The 16,283-nt window shown below is 41.6% G+C and overlaps 1 protein-coding gene across 1 annotated transcript in view; it reads right to left on the bottom strand.

Annotated features, from left to right (window-relative positions):
- Positions 1-16,283, bottom strand: part of acbd6 (acyl-CoA binding domain containing 6) — a 30,711-nt gene that overhangs the window by 5,728 nt on the left and 8,700 nt on the right. Inside the window, exons 5-6 of the mRNA XM_023954617.2 lie at positions 14,747-14,852; positions 13,634-13,723 (exon numbers count right to left, since the gene is read on the bottom strand). Coding sequence (XP_023810385.1) covers positions 13,634-13,723; positions 14,747-14,852 — 196 coding nt within the window. The remainder of the gene's footprint in view (positions 1-13,633; positions 13,724-14,746; positions 14,853-16,283) is intronic.

Here is a 16,283-nt window from a genome sequence, read left to right on the forward strand (position 1 = left end):
AAAAGAAGAGGAAGACAAAGTCAAATGATTTTGAGTTATGTTAGTGCACTCAGGTCTATCAAGTCTGACTAAAGGTTTAATGAAGGCTATTCAGGATGTTTCTAAAGATCTGTAGAAGATTACAGCAGAACGGCCGAGGATTTGGTTTGGAGGCGTTTCTTCAGGGAGTCTAAACTCTCACACCAAGAAAAATATGAAACTCTGACATCAGGGGGATCAGGAGCAGATACCTCATTCAGTGAGGACACAGAGGCCCCTCCAGTCTATCTCCACACGCAACAGGGTTTAACCTGTCTGGGGGTCTTTTGTTATTTTGGATTTTTTGAAAATCAGAGCCAGAATTTAGAGGGTGAAGGACTGTGAAACCATCCGCTCTGGATCTGCAGCATTTGAGCAGGAAACACTGCAGATCCACAGATGTGTGTGTTGATCACACAGAGCCTTTACCAAGGCACAGTAAATGTAGTGGTTCCACTCATCCAAAGTATAATTTGGTGACAAAAAATAGGTATTTATTTTTTAGTAAGAATTCCAACGGTAAAAAAAAAGTATTTTTAAAATGAATACTTTCTGTGGTTTACAGAACATACACATGTAGATGGAAACACATGCATGTTTAAGAAAGGACATCTGGTTTCTCAAAGGCAGTGCGTGCGCACACACACACACACACACACACACACACACACAAGAGAGTTTTGTTAACCATTTCTGGATATCGTTTCGTTGGAGAAGAAATACATTTATTCCACAGTGGTAATTTACTTGCATCTTTCCTGCCACACTTTTATAGATTCATGAAAACGTGATAAAAATATTAATTTAAATTTCAAGCAAAAAAACAAACACTAAACATTGAACATTAAGCCTACAGTACTAAAAGTTATTTTTAAGATATGTTTATAGAATTACAGGTTTTGTAGTAAAACTCGATTTAAAGAAATCCTGCAGTGTAAAAATGTATTACGGTATATAAGTAATCTTTTTTTCAGTTAGGTTTTAGAATATGGAATTAGGTTATTTCAACAACCAAAACAAAAAAATGAAAAAGACAAACTAAAGAAATATATATTAGTATGACTTAGTATAATCAGTCATGAATTGGTTTGAAAGTAAAAATAAAAGATAAAGAAATAGACATGTACTTAGCAGTTTATTTTTTTCCTTTTTCTTTGTAATTTTTCTTCATTTTGTAAACTTTCTTTGGGCTTTTCCTCCTCTTTTCTTATCCCCCCTCCTTCTTTTCTCCCCCTGTTGCCCTCTGACAGCAACATTAAACAAGTGGGGAAAAATGAGCAAGCAATTATGATTTATGATCAATGCATGCAGAAGCTGCTGACTTTTATAATGACAGTGATGGGAGGAGGGAGGCAGGGAAACGATGAATATGTGTGTGCGTGGGTCTCCGGGGTGTGCGGCCGACATGAGGGGTGAATCGATGAGCGGCAGAGATGCAGATTCCAGAATGCAGGGTTATGATAAGCAGGTGCCATTAATCAGAAGAGTACAGATCAATTGGATGATCGCTCTTCAGCTGGTTACAAACCAGAGCAGCAGAATCACAAACTAGACTTGGTAAACTTCACCGAGGCCTCTTTCTGAGCATTTTTAAAGAGATTTCGGCCTTTTAAAGCCTCGTTTCCACCAAGCGGGTTTGGTACGATCCGGTAATTTGAGCATTTCCTTTATAAAATAGACCCACTCGGTCGGACCGACCCGTACCATTTTTGGTTTCTGTTGGATGTAGGTCCATAAAAAATGGAGCTTTTAGGGTAGAGCTCCTGATCAAAACCCATTGATTGGCTAAAGGTCAATACTACAAAAGAAAGCGGTTGTATTCCTCTTTGCTGCCCACATTCTTTTCTCAAACAGCATTAAATGCGTTGTATCTACAAAGAACCAGAAGCCAAGCAGAAAAAGAAGAGCTGTTGGATGACCTCCATTGTTAGCTTCACTCTGCATGCGCCATGACGGTCCAACTCTGAATGGAGATGCTCACCTGAATTGCCTGGACCTTTCTAAACTGGACTGGACCGTACCACTCAGTGGAAACAAGACTTTAGATTTCCTACACTGAATCAAATGTGTTAAAGCAATTACATTACAACATGAGCACTGGTCCCAGCGAGCGTGACGGCACCCATGGAAAATGGCTTTCTTCCAACCCAAAAAATGCAATTCAGTTCCCATTTATTCGCCCCGTTGGAGCCTGATGTCGTCAGTGAGCAGCGATTGGTTTGAGTCGGTCTGAGTCAACGTTTCTATAGCAAACACTCTCACCAATCAGGTGAAAGTCTCGTTGGACGTCCAGACCCCTACCACTTGCACGCATGCTACACAAAACCTGTCAGACATTTTGAACGTTGGACTTGGGGGCCAGCTGGCTCCACCTACTTTTATTGAGGCATTTGATTGGTTCATTTATAACTTGAATAACTTGCACAACAGAAAAAAAATATCATGAAATTAACAGGATTATCAAGAAGATGATAAAAAGGTATCAGAGCAAGAATGGGTTATTCTGACCAATAGAATGACTGAGTAACAGCTGTTTCTTTCTCTATAGAAGACTGTGGGACTTTGGTTTCTTGAAGGCCACAGGTACTTCCTGTTTAGAACTCAGTCCAGCTCTCATGTACAGTCAATGGCTGAAGCTTACATTAAATTATTTTAAAGTGGCTGAATCAGCCCGATGTAGCTTATTTAAATGGAAATAAATATTTCATTCCAAATCAAAATGTATTTTTAATTTTAAATTAAAAGTTAAAACTTTCCATACATTCTATTTGCACTGGTTTCAAAAAGCGTTTTCAGCCAACGCTAGACTGAACTAAACATTATGCTACTGTGGAGCTAAAAATGTGTTGCAGCAAAAAAAAAGATTTGTTAAGTATGAAACCAAAGAAAACGTCATGTACAGAGATTTTGCACGTACGTTTTGAGACACTAGCTGTGTATTTTAAGGCTTGACCAATAGCTGGAGACGCCGAGGCAGATCCATTCAGGGGTCGTCACAGCCAATCAGCTGTCACTGATTCCCACAAGTGGTTTGAAAGATTTCTACACCAGATGCCCATTCTGACATTACCCTGTTATCCGGGCTGGGGACCGGCACAGGGAGACCCAGACTTGAGGCATTGTAATGCAGTAAAATAAAAAAAATAGTCCTTGGCCAACAAAATCCTTTTATTTATTCTTGAACAAAACAAAAAAAAACCTCCTCCTAAGGTTTCCAGGTAATCGTGATAAATTAAGAAGTCAAGAAAAAAAAAAAACGGCAGTTGAACTAAGTCAAATTCTCCTCCTGATCAGGGGACATTACCAAAACAATGGCGGCTAAAAGCTGAATGATTGTGCAGATGTGTTTGCTCTTTGCCTGTACTGTGTTGTGTTCTGGGATACCCCTCCTAAAAGGATCCGGACACTGGGGGGCCAGGCCCTATTGAATCTATATGTCCTCTCAGAGCAGAGAGAGGTATTTGCCCCTCAGCATATGAGCACTGCTACCCATGGTCAATTAGCAGGACACCAAACTTACTCTGTGCCCTTCACACCTCCAGGGAACGTCCTTCAGAGGCCCGGGAGCCCCCCTATCCCCAAATAACCCACAACATTATAGTCTAGGAGGGTACAGCTTATAAAGAAATCTGCTTTAGTCGTAACCATGGCGATCCAGATCCAACCGCCAGTGTAGGTCTGGGAAAACGCTCACATTTACCTTTTCAAATAAAAAAACTCCACTGCATTGGACAACACGGAAAAACAAAACCTGCTTCTTCTTTTTTTTAATTTAACTTTCAATGTGTTTTCCCAGCACTCCTCTGCCCCCTCCCCATGTCACGGAGCTTTGTCCCAGGGGGCACCTTAGCCTCCATTAAAGCCATCAAAGGGGGAGGATGAGGTGGAGACTTAGAATTAACATCACCAGAGCGTCTGTCGTCCAGCGGCTCATCAATGATGTTTAAAGAGAAATATATGAAATAAATAAATACATAAAAGAGTGTAATATGAAAATCAATGGGCAGGCGGTGGGGGCTGAGGGTGAGCCATTCGGAGTGAGGGACTCATAAAGCTGAGTACTGCAGGAGACTGATGGAAGGCAAAACACTTACTTTGTTTACTCTCTCTCCTCACCCCCATCCCCTCCCACCGCTGTCTCAATCCAGCTCTTACTCCCCCCACACCCCCACCATCTGAAATAGTTGAAGACAGCTTTAATGCTCCTGACAATTTATGTGGATGGTTAAGAACGATGGAAATCAAATAGTTGAGTGTAGGCAAGGCCCAGTGAGTGGCCAATAAGAAAGAAACAACAGCTGATGATGGCAAAGAAGAGCGTTACCTGCTGGAATGGCTCTTTAGCCGCCACTATTACTGTCAAGTTGTTGGCTCTTTTCTGAGTGCTCATATTATAGATTCATAACTGTGTCTGTGTCTGATAGACCCTTTTAACACAGCATAGCAACTGCTTTCATTTCATCGAGTTCTGCTAATGTGCAGCAAGTACTAAAAATGAATCTCGTAAGAAAAGCTTACAGCGTGACTTATGAAACGCAATGAGAGTTGGCTATAATGGCCGTTACACCTGTGTGTAACATCCGACAGGACACAAACAGTCCTAATGCTACGTACACACCGGGCGTGTGACGGTAAACAGGGACGTGCTGAATTTTCAAGCATAGGGTGTTCACACTGGACTGTCGCTACCCGATACAAAGGCAGACGTCCACCACCTACAGCTGTAAGAGGTTTGGCGTGAAATGTCGAAGTGGGGCAAATCTCGCTCCAGACTTCCTCTTTCACAGCTCTATTCCGATATATAAAAGGCTTGGTGTCATAGAATTCCGCAAATATTAAAGTCTCCTTTGTGATTAATTTTCAAATGGTTGCCACTTCCATATATGTAAAAGGACGCTGCCCATATGTCCCTATCAAATCAGAGTCCCTGACTGGTCAAAGTTCAACTCGGTCTTTCATTCAATGGCTGCACGTTCTGTACGTAGATTCCAAAAACTAACGTAAAAAGCAACTTATGTCCTAGAAAACTTGATTTTAAACTTTAATCTTTGATGTTGTGGGCTTCACAGGGTTAACATTTGTCTTGTTAAAAACTATTTAAGGAAAGAGAAAATGAATATTTTTTTAATTATAAAATATGATGCATTTTTATCAAAACCGAATCATTTTCCATTCTAAACATTGTGTTTATAGTTATGATTTCACATTAGTGGTTTGCTCCCTTCACAAGGAAATGTTAGAAATATGTTAACATGTGCCAATTATTAATTTTTGGTCATAAATGAACATATTTGGCTCAGAATCTGGTGCTAGTACTTGTTATAAAGACTACCGTGCACTTCCTTGTTCAGTCTGGCTGCATGTCTGATTGAACCAATCCGGTTAAACAACATTAAATGTCAGCAGCCAATAATATAACCCCTAAAATGTCAAATGTGAGGCCCACCCTGCAGCAGCACTGCCACACCCACACTTCAGGCATGGCTTCACTTTGTGCTGGTTCACCTTAAGAAAGCCTGAGATGAGGTCAAAGTTAAAGCTATCTGTTACACACCTAGGTGTGTGACATTCGTTCTCCACTTGACCCCTCCCCTGGGGGAGCACTGAGCTGCAGAGACAGCTTGGCTCTGGAACCCTCTGGTGGTTTGACCCCCCCCCCCCAATCCAACCCTTTAGTATGACTCGGGGTTTGAACCCACAAACTTCCAGTCACAGGGTGGACACTCTACCTTAAGGCCACTGAGCTGGTTTTGAGAGATGAATAAAGTTAATTATTATGATATGATGTGAAACATTGTTGTTAAACTTGTTAGAAATTTCTGTATGTACTTCTGAAGCCCTTTTTGGTCTTTATGCAGTAAAACTAAAATCCCTAGCAGCTTATACTATCACTTCTGAAAAGATGGGTCAACATTTTTCAACTCAATTATCACAGACATAAAAAAACATAACCTTGACTTCTCCTTCCCATCGTAAACCTTCTGATCCAAATTGCTTCATTTTACTTCTTCAATGTTTTTTGGTAGAATTTAGCTGCCTATGTCCCCAACTTTCTGCAGTCTTCCCTTAAGACCCGGTAGATTTGAAATGATTCGCTGCACAATTACCAACACACAAACACATATGCACATACACACGTTATGACAAATCTTGCTGGATATTTGTTATGACTGGGCTGACTGCGCCATTAGTTATAGGAGGCAGTGCTGGGAAAGGGAAGGGATACAAACGTGTAATAATGGCCCAACCAAAGAATTTCAATCAGCCACAGTGTGTGAGTGTGTCTGTGTGTGTTGTCCCATTTGTATCTGACACCAGTCCAAGAGACGCAGATCAGAAGATTTCCAAACTTTACTTAAAACCCCAAAACAATAGAACGAGTTGGTGGTTTTTTGTTTTTGTTTCCGCAGAACTCTGTGTCTCCAACATAAATGTAATTAACATTGATACAGCATTTCTATGCTTTATTTACATTTTTTTTAAACTTGCACAGTTGCACTGCAAACAGATCGTTACGATTTGCTCAGTTTGATTAACGTATAATGTTATTATTTTAGACATGGAATTTAATTTGCTAACTCCAATTTTAGTCCATAAAATAATCTCTGGGATAGGAGCTTAAAGCCTTGCTTCCCTTTTAAAATACAGTTTTTAACAGTTGGTTGACAGTTTAATTTTATATACAGTACAGACCAAAAGTTTGGACACACATTCCCATAACTTTTGGTCTGTACTGTATGAGTTTGATGAATCAAACTTGCTACTGTTGGGTGAGGGTGGGGTACAACGTGGAGGGCCACACGTATTCACATTCAGAGAAAAGGTAACATTTTTTAGAAGGAAAAACTAACACTTGTAAATCAGAGCCTCTTTAATTTAAACAATCAGCTTCTCCTGGTGTTGGATTTGGACTCCACCTACTGTTCAAATCATCACACCTAACGTGCCCAGAGCCAAGTCCCTGATTGGTTGACGCAACGCATTTTCCTCGCCAAAGTTCAGATTTTTTTAACTCTGGATGCGCCGCAACGCCCAAATCGCGCTGTGCCGATGCACGGCACCAGATGCTCAAATTCTGCCTCAAGAGCTCTGATCGCGTCTGCATGTTGACGCATGAATCGCGTTCAGTGTGAATGCAGCTTCAAGGACACCTGTTCACACCCTTAAACAGTCAGACTGCAAGCCCTCCACCGTGGCCAAGCCCAAAGAGCGGTCTATGGACACCAAGGACAAGATTGTAGACCTGAACAAGACTGGATGAACCCTTCTACATCAAGCAGCAGCTTGGAGAAAAAAAAACAAGTGTTAGAGCAATTATTGGAAAAGTCCAGAACTACTTAATGACCTAAAGAGAGCTGGGACCACAGTAACAAAGGTTACTATGGTAACACGCAGCATTGCCATGGATTCAAATCCTGCTGAGCCCCAAAGGTCTTCCTGCTTAAACATGCACAGATCCAGGCCCGTCTAAATGTCCAGAAACCATCTGGATGATCCAGAGGGGGAATGGGATGTGGTCCATGTTGGTCAGATGAGACCATCATGGAACTCTTTGGTGTAAACGCCACTGGGCGTGTTTCCAGGGGGAAGAACACTACACTCTTTGAAGCATGGGGGTGGAAACATCATGCATTGGGGCTGATTTTCTACAGGACAACAGGTGCATATCACATAGTCAGATTTTGGGTAAAACTTTCCTTCCATCAGGTGAGGATGAGACGTGGCTGGATCTTCCAGCATGACAATGACCCCAAACACATCACCACTGCAAGAAATGAGAAGAGCGGCTACCTAAAAAGCATTTCAAGGTTCTAGATCAATCCAATAGAGAATCTGTGTGTGTGTGTGTGTGTGTGTGTGGGGGGGGGGGGGGGGGGGGGGTCGTGTTTCCCAGACACAGCCCCAAAACATCACAACTTTTGAGACCTGCATGAAGAATAGACCATAATAGCAGCTATGGTGTGCAAACCTGAACCTTTTTTCCTCGTCATTGCTAACCTGGGATACATTACAAAGTTTTAAGATGAACTTTTGTTTTTTAAATCTGTCTCTCACAGTTGAAGTGTATCTGTGTTGAACATTACAGACCAAATTCATCTTTTTAAGTAGAATACCTTGCAGAATTGGTGACTGATTGATACTTTTTGACCATTGTGTTATTTTCTAAAAGCTATACGAACAGCTTCAGGAAGGTTCCTGATTTTCCAATATTATTTTGGTAACCTGACTGTTTTTTTTAGATAAGAGTAAATCTTATTATTTCAGCTTCCAGACTAATTGGTCCAACATTATCCCACACACAACACCAATCATCAGATAGATGTTCATGCAGAGCTGCTTCTGTGCTTGAAATCGCTCTGGACAAACTGCACAGAAACAAAAGAGACATTTTTTCAGAGACACAAAGAAAAGAAACTTCTAAAGGTCCATCACAACACACCAACCCTCCTACACATGTCCATGCAGGGTCCAAGTGTAAACTGTGTGTGTGAGGGTTGCTGTGTGATCTCCCGCCACCAATTGTAAGCCACCCAGTCAGATATTTATTACTATTGATCTATCTAGCTAGTCCCGGCTGGAGACTTTTGCTCGGCCGGCTTGAGGCTCTCACCTCAATTAAGTTATGAATTTCTATCTGATAGACTGGGAGTACTTGGGGCCTGCTGTGGCTGCGCTACCATGCTGGATTAATTAGAATTAGCGGTGCTGCGAGTTGCCCTTCCCGCCTCATGGATCATGTTGTTTTAATACAAAGTAGAGATGGAGGCAGAGAGGGATGAAGAGAGGGGGTGTGGGGGGAGAGTGATGAGGAGAGGGGACAGAGAGACAGATGGAGAGACAAAACATGGAGGAAGAAGTTGAGTACAACCATTTGATAGACAGACATAAGCTCAAAACATACTTTTTAGCCCAGCGCGTCCGCTAAGAATGATTCCTTCCTTCCTGGAATTGTATTTGTGCCGGGTTAACCTGAATCTCACCTATCCCTCCTCTTTGTTAGCTTAATCCTCACCCTGTCACACTAACTGAGGATAATCACTATGACAGGCCTTGGGAAAGTCTATTCTAGCCCTTTGTTTTTGTTTGGACTCTAAGAAACTTATTTTATGAGCAGAAAAGGTTTGCATACATTTCTGTGTGTCTAAAATGTACATTCTTTAATAAACTAAAGGCTTTTTTTAACGGCGAAAAGAGAATTTTGGATTTAAACCACAAAATCACACGGCGCTCTGGGAAAGACTGGCGGCCTGTCCAGGCTGTACCCCGCCTTCGCCCAGCAGTAGCTGGGACAGGCTCCAGCATCCCCATGACCCCGAAAGGGATGGCGGGTTAAGAAAATGGATGGATTGAAAATCACAAGATATGTTTGGCCTTAGGCTCATGCACTCGTAGGGATTTTTGGGTTTGCCGTTCCCGTAGCGTAGAGGGTCATAGCCAGGAGGGGCTGCATCTTAAGAAGAGCGCATGGGTATCCAACAGTTCCCGTATTGCCACCTTAAGGATCTGTGCGAATGTACCATTGTGTAACATTGCGTGTGTTGTGAAGTATTTTTATTTTATTCAATTTTATATATATAGCCTAATACTACAATAGTTGTATCAACGGGCTTCATACGGTAATTGTACAAAACATAAAGGCAGCTCTAAAATACAAACTAAACTAAACTGAGCATCCCTGCCCTTAGACCTTGCTGCTCTCCCCAAAAAAAACACCCCCCCCCCAGATTCCAGGAAGAAAGAAGAGAAGAAGAAACCTCATGGATGTCCACATGAAGAAGGGATCCTCCCCCAGGACAGATTATAAGGATAATGTACCTTGCACTGACTCATGACAGGGACGTTTAAAGGTTTTGCAAAGAGGGCAAGATTTTTTAAAAGGAAAATGAGTGAAGACCAACATTCTTTGAACAACTGTTATAACACACATAAAACACAAATACATCCAAATATGTTTTTACCAAAAGTATTGGGAATTTTTTCCATGGTTCGTAACCATTTACATGAAACCTGTCGTGGTTAAAATGTCGTGTCTGGTAGGGCCTTTTTACATGGAACTCCATGAAAAACAGCTGCAGCCTCTTGGCATATTAGGCAAAGTTGTTTCATATTTCACTGAAAAAAATCTGCCAGTGTTCACTTGTCCTGGAAGCAATGGGCCTTACTGTCAACTTTCCCTTTTTATTTAGAGTTGATACTTTGGAATGAGCTAGAAAGTGTCACAGTAGAGTCGCAAGACATTGCTACCACAGGTTTACAACGGCTCAAAACCCAATGTACCCAACCACAATCAAGAAATCAACACACAGTTTTAAAGAGTGCTGGGGGCCTAATATTATTGATTTTATGAAAGGAGCCTGCAGGCCAGTGGGAATTTAAACACGGGCTGCATTTGACCCATGGGCTGGAATTTGGACACGTCTGATTTTTGACGTATGCGTGACCCTGAAGCCAACCTAGTCGTTAGTTCAGTCCCGCGGTCTGGCTCCTTACTAATCGTGCACAAATGCTGCATGCACATATGATAATGATAGGCAAGTGCCTGACCAGCTCCTTGAGAAGTACAGCATGTCTGTAGAAAAAATGTGCACGAACATTTTTGCTCTGCGGGCTCGCCGAGCGTTCTACGACCGTGAGGTTTCCTGTGGGCCACCCGCGTGTCCTGTGCAGGTTTGCCCAGTTTTAAGTTGTAAGGGATCAGGTGTGTGAATATTGTCATTCTTTTGCATGGCAAACCTGAAATGGTCTAAAACAAACTGCTGAATGCTTTTAATCAAAATGTACTTGGTAGGCTGACAAAGTAAAACATTCTTAACTGCAGATAATTCTTTATTAATCTGTTCCCATTTGCTCTGGAACAAAGAAAAAGCTCAGAGGGTAAACCCTAAATTCTGTCATTATATTAAATGGGATGTGAGGGTCATTTTAAGCAAACACTGTTATGGCCTGTCCCACTTTCTCTGAGAGTATTAGCTGAGGAAACACAAGCATGGGAGCGGGAGTTTAATGGACCATGCGGACACCAGGACCCGCGGCACAGTTGGCAGGTGGCAGATCTGTGTATTCAAACACTCGCAGCTACCTATTGTGGTCCCTTGATCCTGGATTAACTATCAAACCAGCTCTTAATGCAGGTTACCAGGGTTTGAGAACGATTCACTGAAACAATCAGTTGATTAATTTCCAACGATTTTCCTCCTCTGCCAAAAGAATAATACTTTTTGTTTAAACTCTAGAGTGCCCCTCCCCTTTTTTAATCAACAAATTAAGCATAAATCATGCTTGATCTTTATTTACTGGTCGCTCAGCAGTTGGTAGAGGTCGAGAGAGATTACTGGTCACTCTTATATTCTGCAAACAACCCAAACAATCCTCTGTTTGCGTCGTAAAATGAACCAAGTTTTCTTTGTTTTGTGTTGAGGAATTTTGGGGCCGTTGGAAGCAATATAAATACTCATTACATTTTATTCCCAGCAACAGGAAATGGCGTTTTTAATTTCCTCATCTCTTTGTTTTGCCTGCAGTGAAAAGCATTTTATGCATTTTCTACTTAGAAACATAGGATTGTGTAGGTCTTTCATGGTGTTTTTCAAGGTTTGAAACAGAACTTTTCTAAGTCCTCACTATCAGTTTCTTGAATCTTTTACGACCAACAGTGATGCTGAGGTTCTATTCTGGACTGAACCGTCTCTTCTAACCACCAGTGTATGGTGGAAATGTCCCACTGGTCCTGCTAACATCTCTTTTTGAAACGTCTGTTAGTGTTTGTTGCACGTTTTTTGGTCAAAGTGTCTGATCCAAAAGAAAAAGAATACGAAATGTAGAGATAGATGCTTTTAAAACATTATGGGAAATAAAGAACAGTCTGATTCAACCTTTCCAAATTCCTACCTGTGAAAAGATTTATGCTCCCAGCTGTGACTGCTGAAAACTCCTAGCACTTAGGCGCATTAATTCAAACTTTAATGAGGAATACATGACTGCAAATGTGCAGCATCATGGGAGGAAAAACAGGCAAAACAGCCTCTATCTGGACATCGGTCCCCCTTAGCTGTCATTATCTTTATATGGCTGTAAATCATCAGGGAATTGTTTTGTAGTCATCTCCCTATTACCCCCTCCACCCCCCAGCAGGCATCCAAGACCAAAATGCCACACATGACCACAAAAGAGAAAGCCATTTGTGAGATGTCCTGATTATGCGGGTTGTGCAATGTGAAACAATTTGCCTGATTACTTCCAATTGATTTGTTCTCCCAGTTAAAACCTCGCCGCCGAGCAGCGTGGCGAGATGGACTTTGGCGTGCGGCTGGGCAGGGAAGAGGAGCAATTTCTCCAATGTGCAGCTGAACCGGCTTACGGCTGAAACTAAAGCCGCCTGCGTGCTGCTAAACCTTCAGAGCCTAAACAGAAGGCTAGCTACTGGCTAACTGTGTCTGCTAAAGCCTCGGGGGATTTGTTTGGGGCACAAAGTGAATTAAAGGTGACCTTCTAAAAGAGATGGAGAGGATGGAAAGACAGAAGGACGGCGGAGAGGAGACTGTTGGCCCATGGTGTCCCTGTACATCTGCTTCATTCTGATTCAGCTTTATGCAGAACACACTTTCCTGTGGTACGAAACCTCATGGTGCGTCACATAAAATAAATGTATACATAGTAATGCACCACACATGGACGTCCAACTAAAAAAAGAAGCAGTCCATAAATTAAAAAAATAAAAAGCATAAAAAAGTGAAGAGGCAGCACAAGAAAGTGTCAAACAAAGCTATATTTGAACCTTTTTCCTTTAAAAAACTTTTAGAGCTTCAAGGACCATAAAACTCCAAAAGTGATGTAGAGTCTGGTATTTTCACTCCACTCCTCATTCAGACTTAGTTTACATCGTAGCTGGGGTTTGTTTTTACAAATGGTTTCTTTAAAAAGACACACTGATGAAAATCATGTTTTTGGTGTTTTTAAAAGGTTTTTGTGGCATTTTTCTCACCCATGTAAAAAGAAGATTTAATTTCAAATTGCATTTCTGAAAATATCTTTATTCAAAACATTGTGAATCAGGAGCAGACAAAAAAACTACAATTGAAAAAGCTGGTAGCTGTGATGCAGAACGTACTGTGGGCGGGCCACAAGGTCGCTGCCCCGCCCCATTCCGACTTATCCACTCGCAGATGAATACAGCGTTCCCCCGCGTGTTCACGGTTCAATATTCACAGATTTCAGCTTACCAATACATTTTGATTAAAGTTTGTTTGATCGATGTTTCTGGTCATTGAGACGACATAATCATCAGGAAAACACCACTGGGATCCAGAGATGATCGGAGTGGGACTGTCCCTGCTTCTAAAAGTCCAAAGCTGATGACCCACTTTGTCAAACTTTATGCCTAATCTTCAAACATGTTATAAATTCCAGAAAAAACTTTCCTAATTTAAGGACTTTTGACTACTGATGAATACATTTTCCCAAAAGAAACATTTAAACAAATATCTCAAATTTGCTTCATAAAATGTCCCATTTAAAACAATAATTGTGTTTGTTTGTTTAATTTTTATTGAAACAAATGTTTATTATGTTTAGTCTGGGTTCTAAAAAGGCTGAACAGCAGAGACCTGCATCTCACCTGAAGGTTGATGTCTGCTTTGTGCTGCAGCAGAACCGACACCAGCTCCTTGTGTCCTCGGTCACAGGCCCAGTGCAGGAGAGCGCGGCCCTGCGGACACCAGCAGAGCGGTCAGCCGCTGCAAACTCAATGCCCCAGAGGAACACAAATGCACAGAGCCTCCTGCTTTTCTTTTACCTGATGTACGGAGAAGGAGCAGTCGTTTATTAGGATTCACCTTATCGGTGAAACGGGGGGAAAAATGGAAAAGTCCAACACACAGTGTGCCAGTGAACATCACACAGGCGTTCACTGGCACCCCCCCCAGGTCTGGATCCTGGTTTTCTAATAACCCCCCCCCCCCCCCCCCCCCCCCCCAAAGCTCATTTTTCAGCAAGGCCGATTAGTGAAAGTCCAGTTCTGTGCTCACATCATATGGATCACTGGGGGGGCCGCTCTGCTATGCCCCCCCTCAGGTGTTTTAAGGCTGACTGGTTATTTTTCAGCAGACCAGTTAGCTGCCCCCCCCCCCTCTTTAGCATATCACTGTTTTCCATTGTAATCAGAAATGTACTTTCATCAGAGACGACAGTTCACTGATAATAATATACACATTTCAAATAAACCAAATATTTTTTACTAATAAAAATACTTTTGTCTCAAACTAATTTGCACAATTTTCAAACATTTTTCCGTTATTTATAGTTAAAATTAAAATTACTTAAAAAATGTATTACATGATATTAAATGTACATATTAAATCTACAATGCAAATTGGTTCACTAAAAACTACAGTTTAATGAAAATTAAACTTAAAGTGCTAAACAGATATTTTATTTTTCCAGATTTCGTTTTTTCAAACCAAACCATCAATTCTGTTTGTGTTTCAGTTCAACAATGAATGTGAAAAGAAGAGGAGAAGTGGGAGGGTTAGGGTCAGGTTGGCGTCTGCAGTCAAACTTCACCACTGCCCTCTGTTGTTCAGCGAGCTGAGCTACAAGATGGAGAGCTGTCAATAAAAGCTGAACACAGACAAGCTTTGACCGTGAACTCAGCAGCTGACGATCAAACGTTTCTGAAACACCTCACATGAGCAGCGGCCGTACGTTTGCAGGCTGAGCTCCGTGTCTGTACCTCCTCATCTTTAGCATTGACATCCACTTTCTGGGAGCCGATGGCATCGTTGATGTGGTCAATGTTGTTTTCTCTGCAGTAGTCAAAGATGTTCTTGTCCTCCTCCCTGAAAGCCATAGAAGAAGAAACAGCAGCAGGTCAGTCAGGACATCACATTTTTATCAGCTTCAGGGCGGGTCTGGTTTGTTTCCACCGTTCTCAAAAGAACTGCTGGGAGAGACTCCAGCATTCCCAAGACTGAACTAACAGAAAAAGGAGGGATGGAAAAACCCCAACATGCGGCTTGCAGCGACCTCCAACTGTTCTGTGTAGCTAAAATATTCAGATGCAACGGTTCACTTTCCCCACGGATCAGTTCTAACCTCGATTCTTTGGGTTTTGTTTCAGTTCCATGAATGATTTGTGTTTTTACAAAACAACAAAACCTGAAAATTCTGAAGAATTTTCTGATTTCAGACATTTAGAAAATCCTTTGAATAGGAGAGTCCAAAATAAAAAAGCCAAATTATTTAATGAAGACCAAATCTGCTGAATCCAGCTGATGTTGATGCAATGATCCAATGCGACTGTTTGAAGACTTGCTTTGATTTGTGTGTGAATGTGTGCGTTTCCTCCGTCTGTCCGTCAGCCCCCTGTCACATCCCTCAGGACACCAATGGGGAGGCACCATTCCACCTCTAATTATCTCTCCGTGTCCAATCACATCCTGGCACCAGCAAAAGAAGGGAGGGGTTTGGGGGTGTGGGGAGAGAAAGGCCAAAATCTCATTTACAGCTTTAGGCCTTCCCCTTCTTCTCCCCCATGCGGGCCACTTTGATGATTTGGAGCTCTATTGTGAGACGGTCACAACCACAGCGTGTTCTGAAAAGACCAAACCTCCAGCTACACACCTGCATGTTAGCAAACTCTCTTGTAATTTAACCTGACAGGGATCTTTGGTGGAAAAGACGATTCAAGTCACCTGATTGGAGAACCTCAGTCAATACATAACTGAACTTTATTCCATACTAACCCTGAGCTGTAACCACAGTGGTGGGAGTGTAATGACGGGTTATTGGACCATCTGTGAAAAGGAAAAACTGAGACAAAAAACAAAAAGTTCTGAGCATTTCATTAAATCTACACCAGAGTGACAGAGTTCAGGTCAGGGGTCTGCAGGCCCCCCAGCCACAGGTGGCTCTGAAGAAAAGTGCAGACAAACGGAACAAATAACAGTTTGAAGGTTTGATTTGTTTTCACTAAAAAAAAAACTTTTTCTCATTTCCATTGAAGCGTTTACTGTCAGATTACTGAGCAAACAGACGGTAAAATGTTAAATCTACTGTCAGAGTGGATTCATATCAGAAGAACATCATCTTATTCCATTTATGTGTATAGATGTTTTTGAAAATTGTTCATATTAAATTGTAAAAGGAGAAAAAGGATGATGGTAAACTGCACTGCTGTAAAATCAGTTCATTATTAAAAAAATAAATAAATAAAACACTGAGGTAATTAATGGGTTATTGGCCTTTTTCTGGGTTAAGGTCGGTCCATA

The sequence above is a fragment of the Oryzias latipes genome, chromosome 4 (genome assembly GCF_053564925.1).
Source record: "Oryzias latipes strain Hd-rR chromosome 4, Olatipes_Hd-rR_3.1".
Lineage (NCBI taxonomy): Eukaryota > Metazoa > Chordata > Actinopteri > Beloniformes > Adrianichthyidae > Oryzias > Oryzias latipes.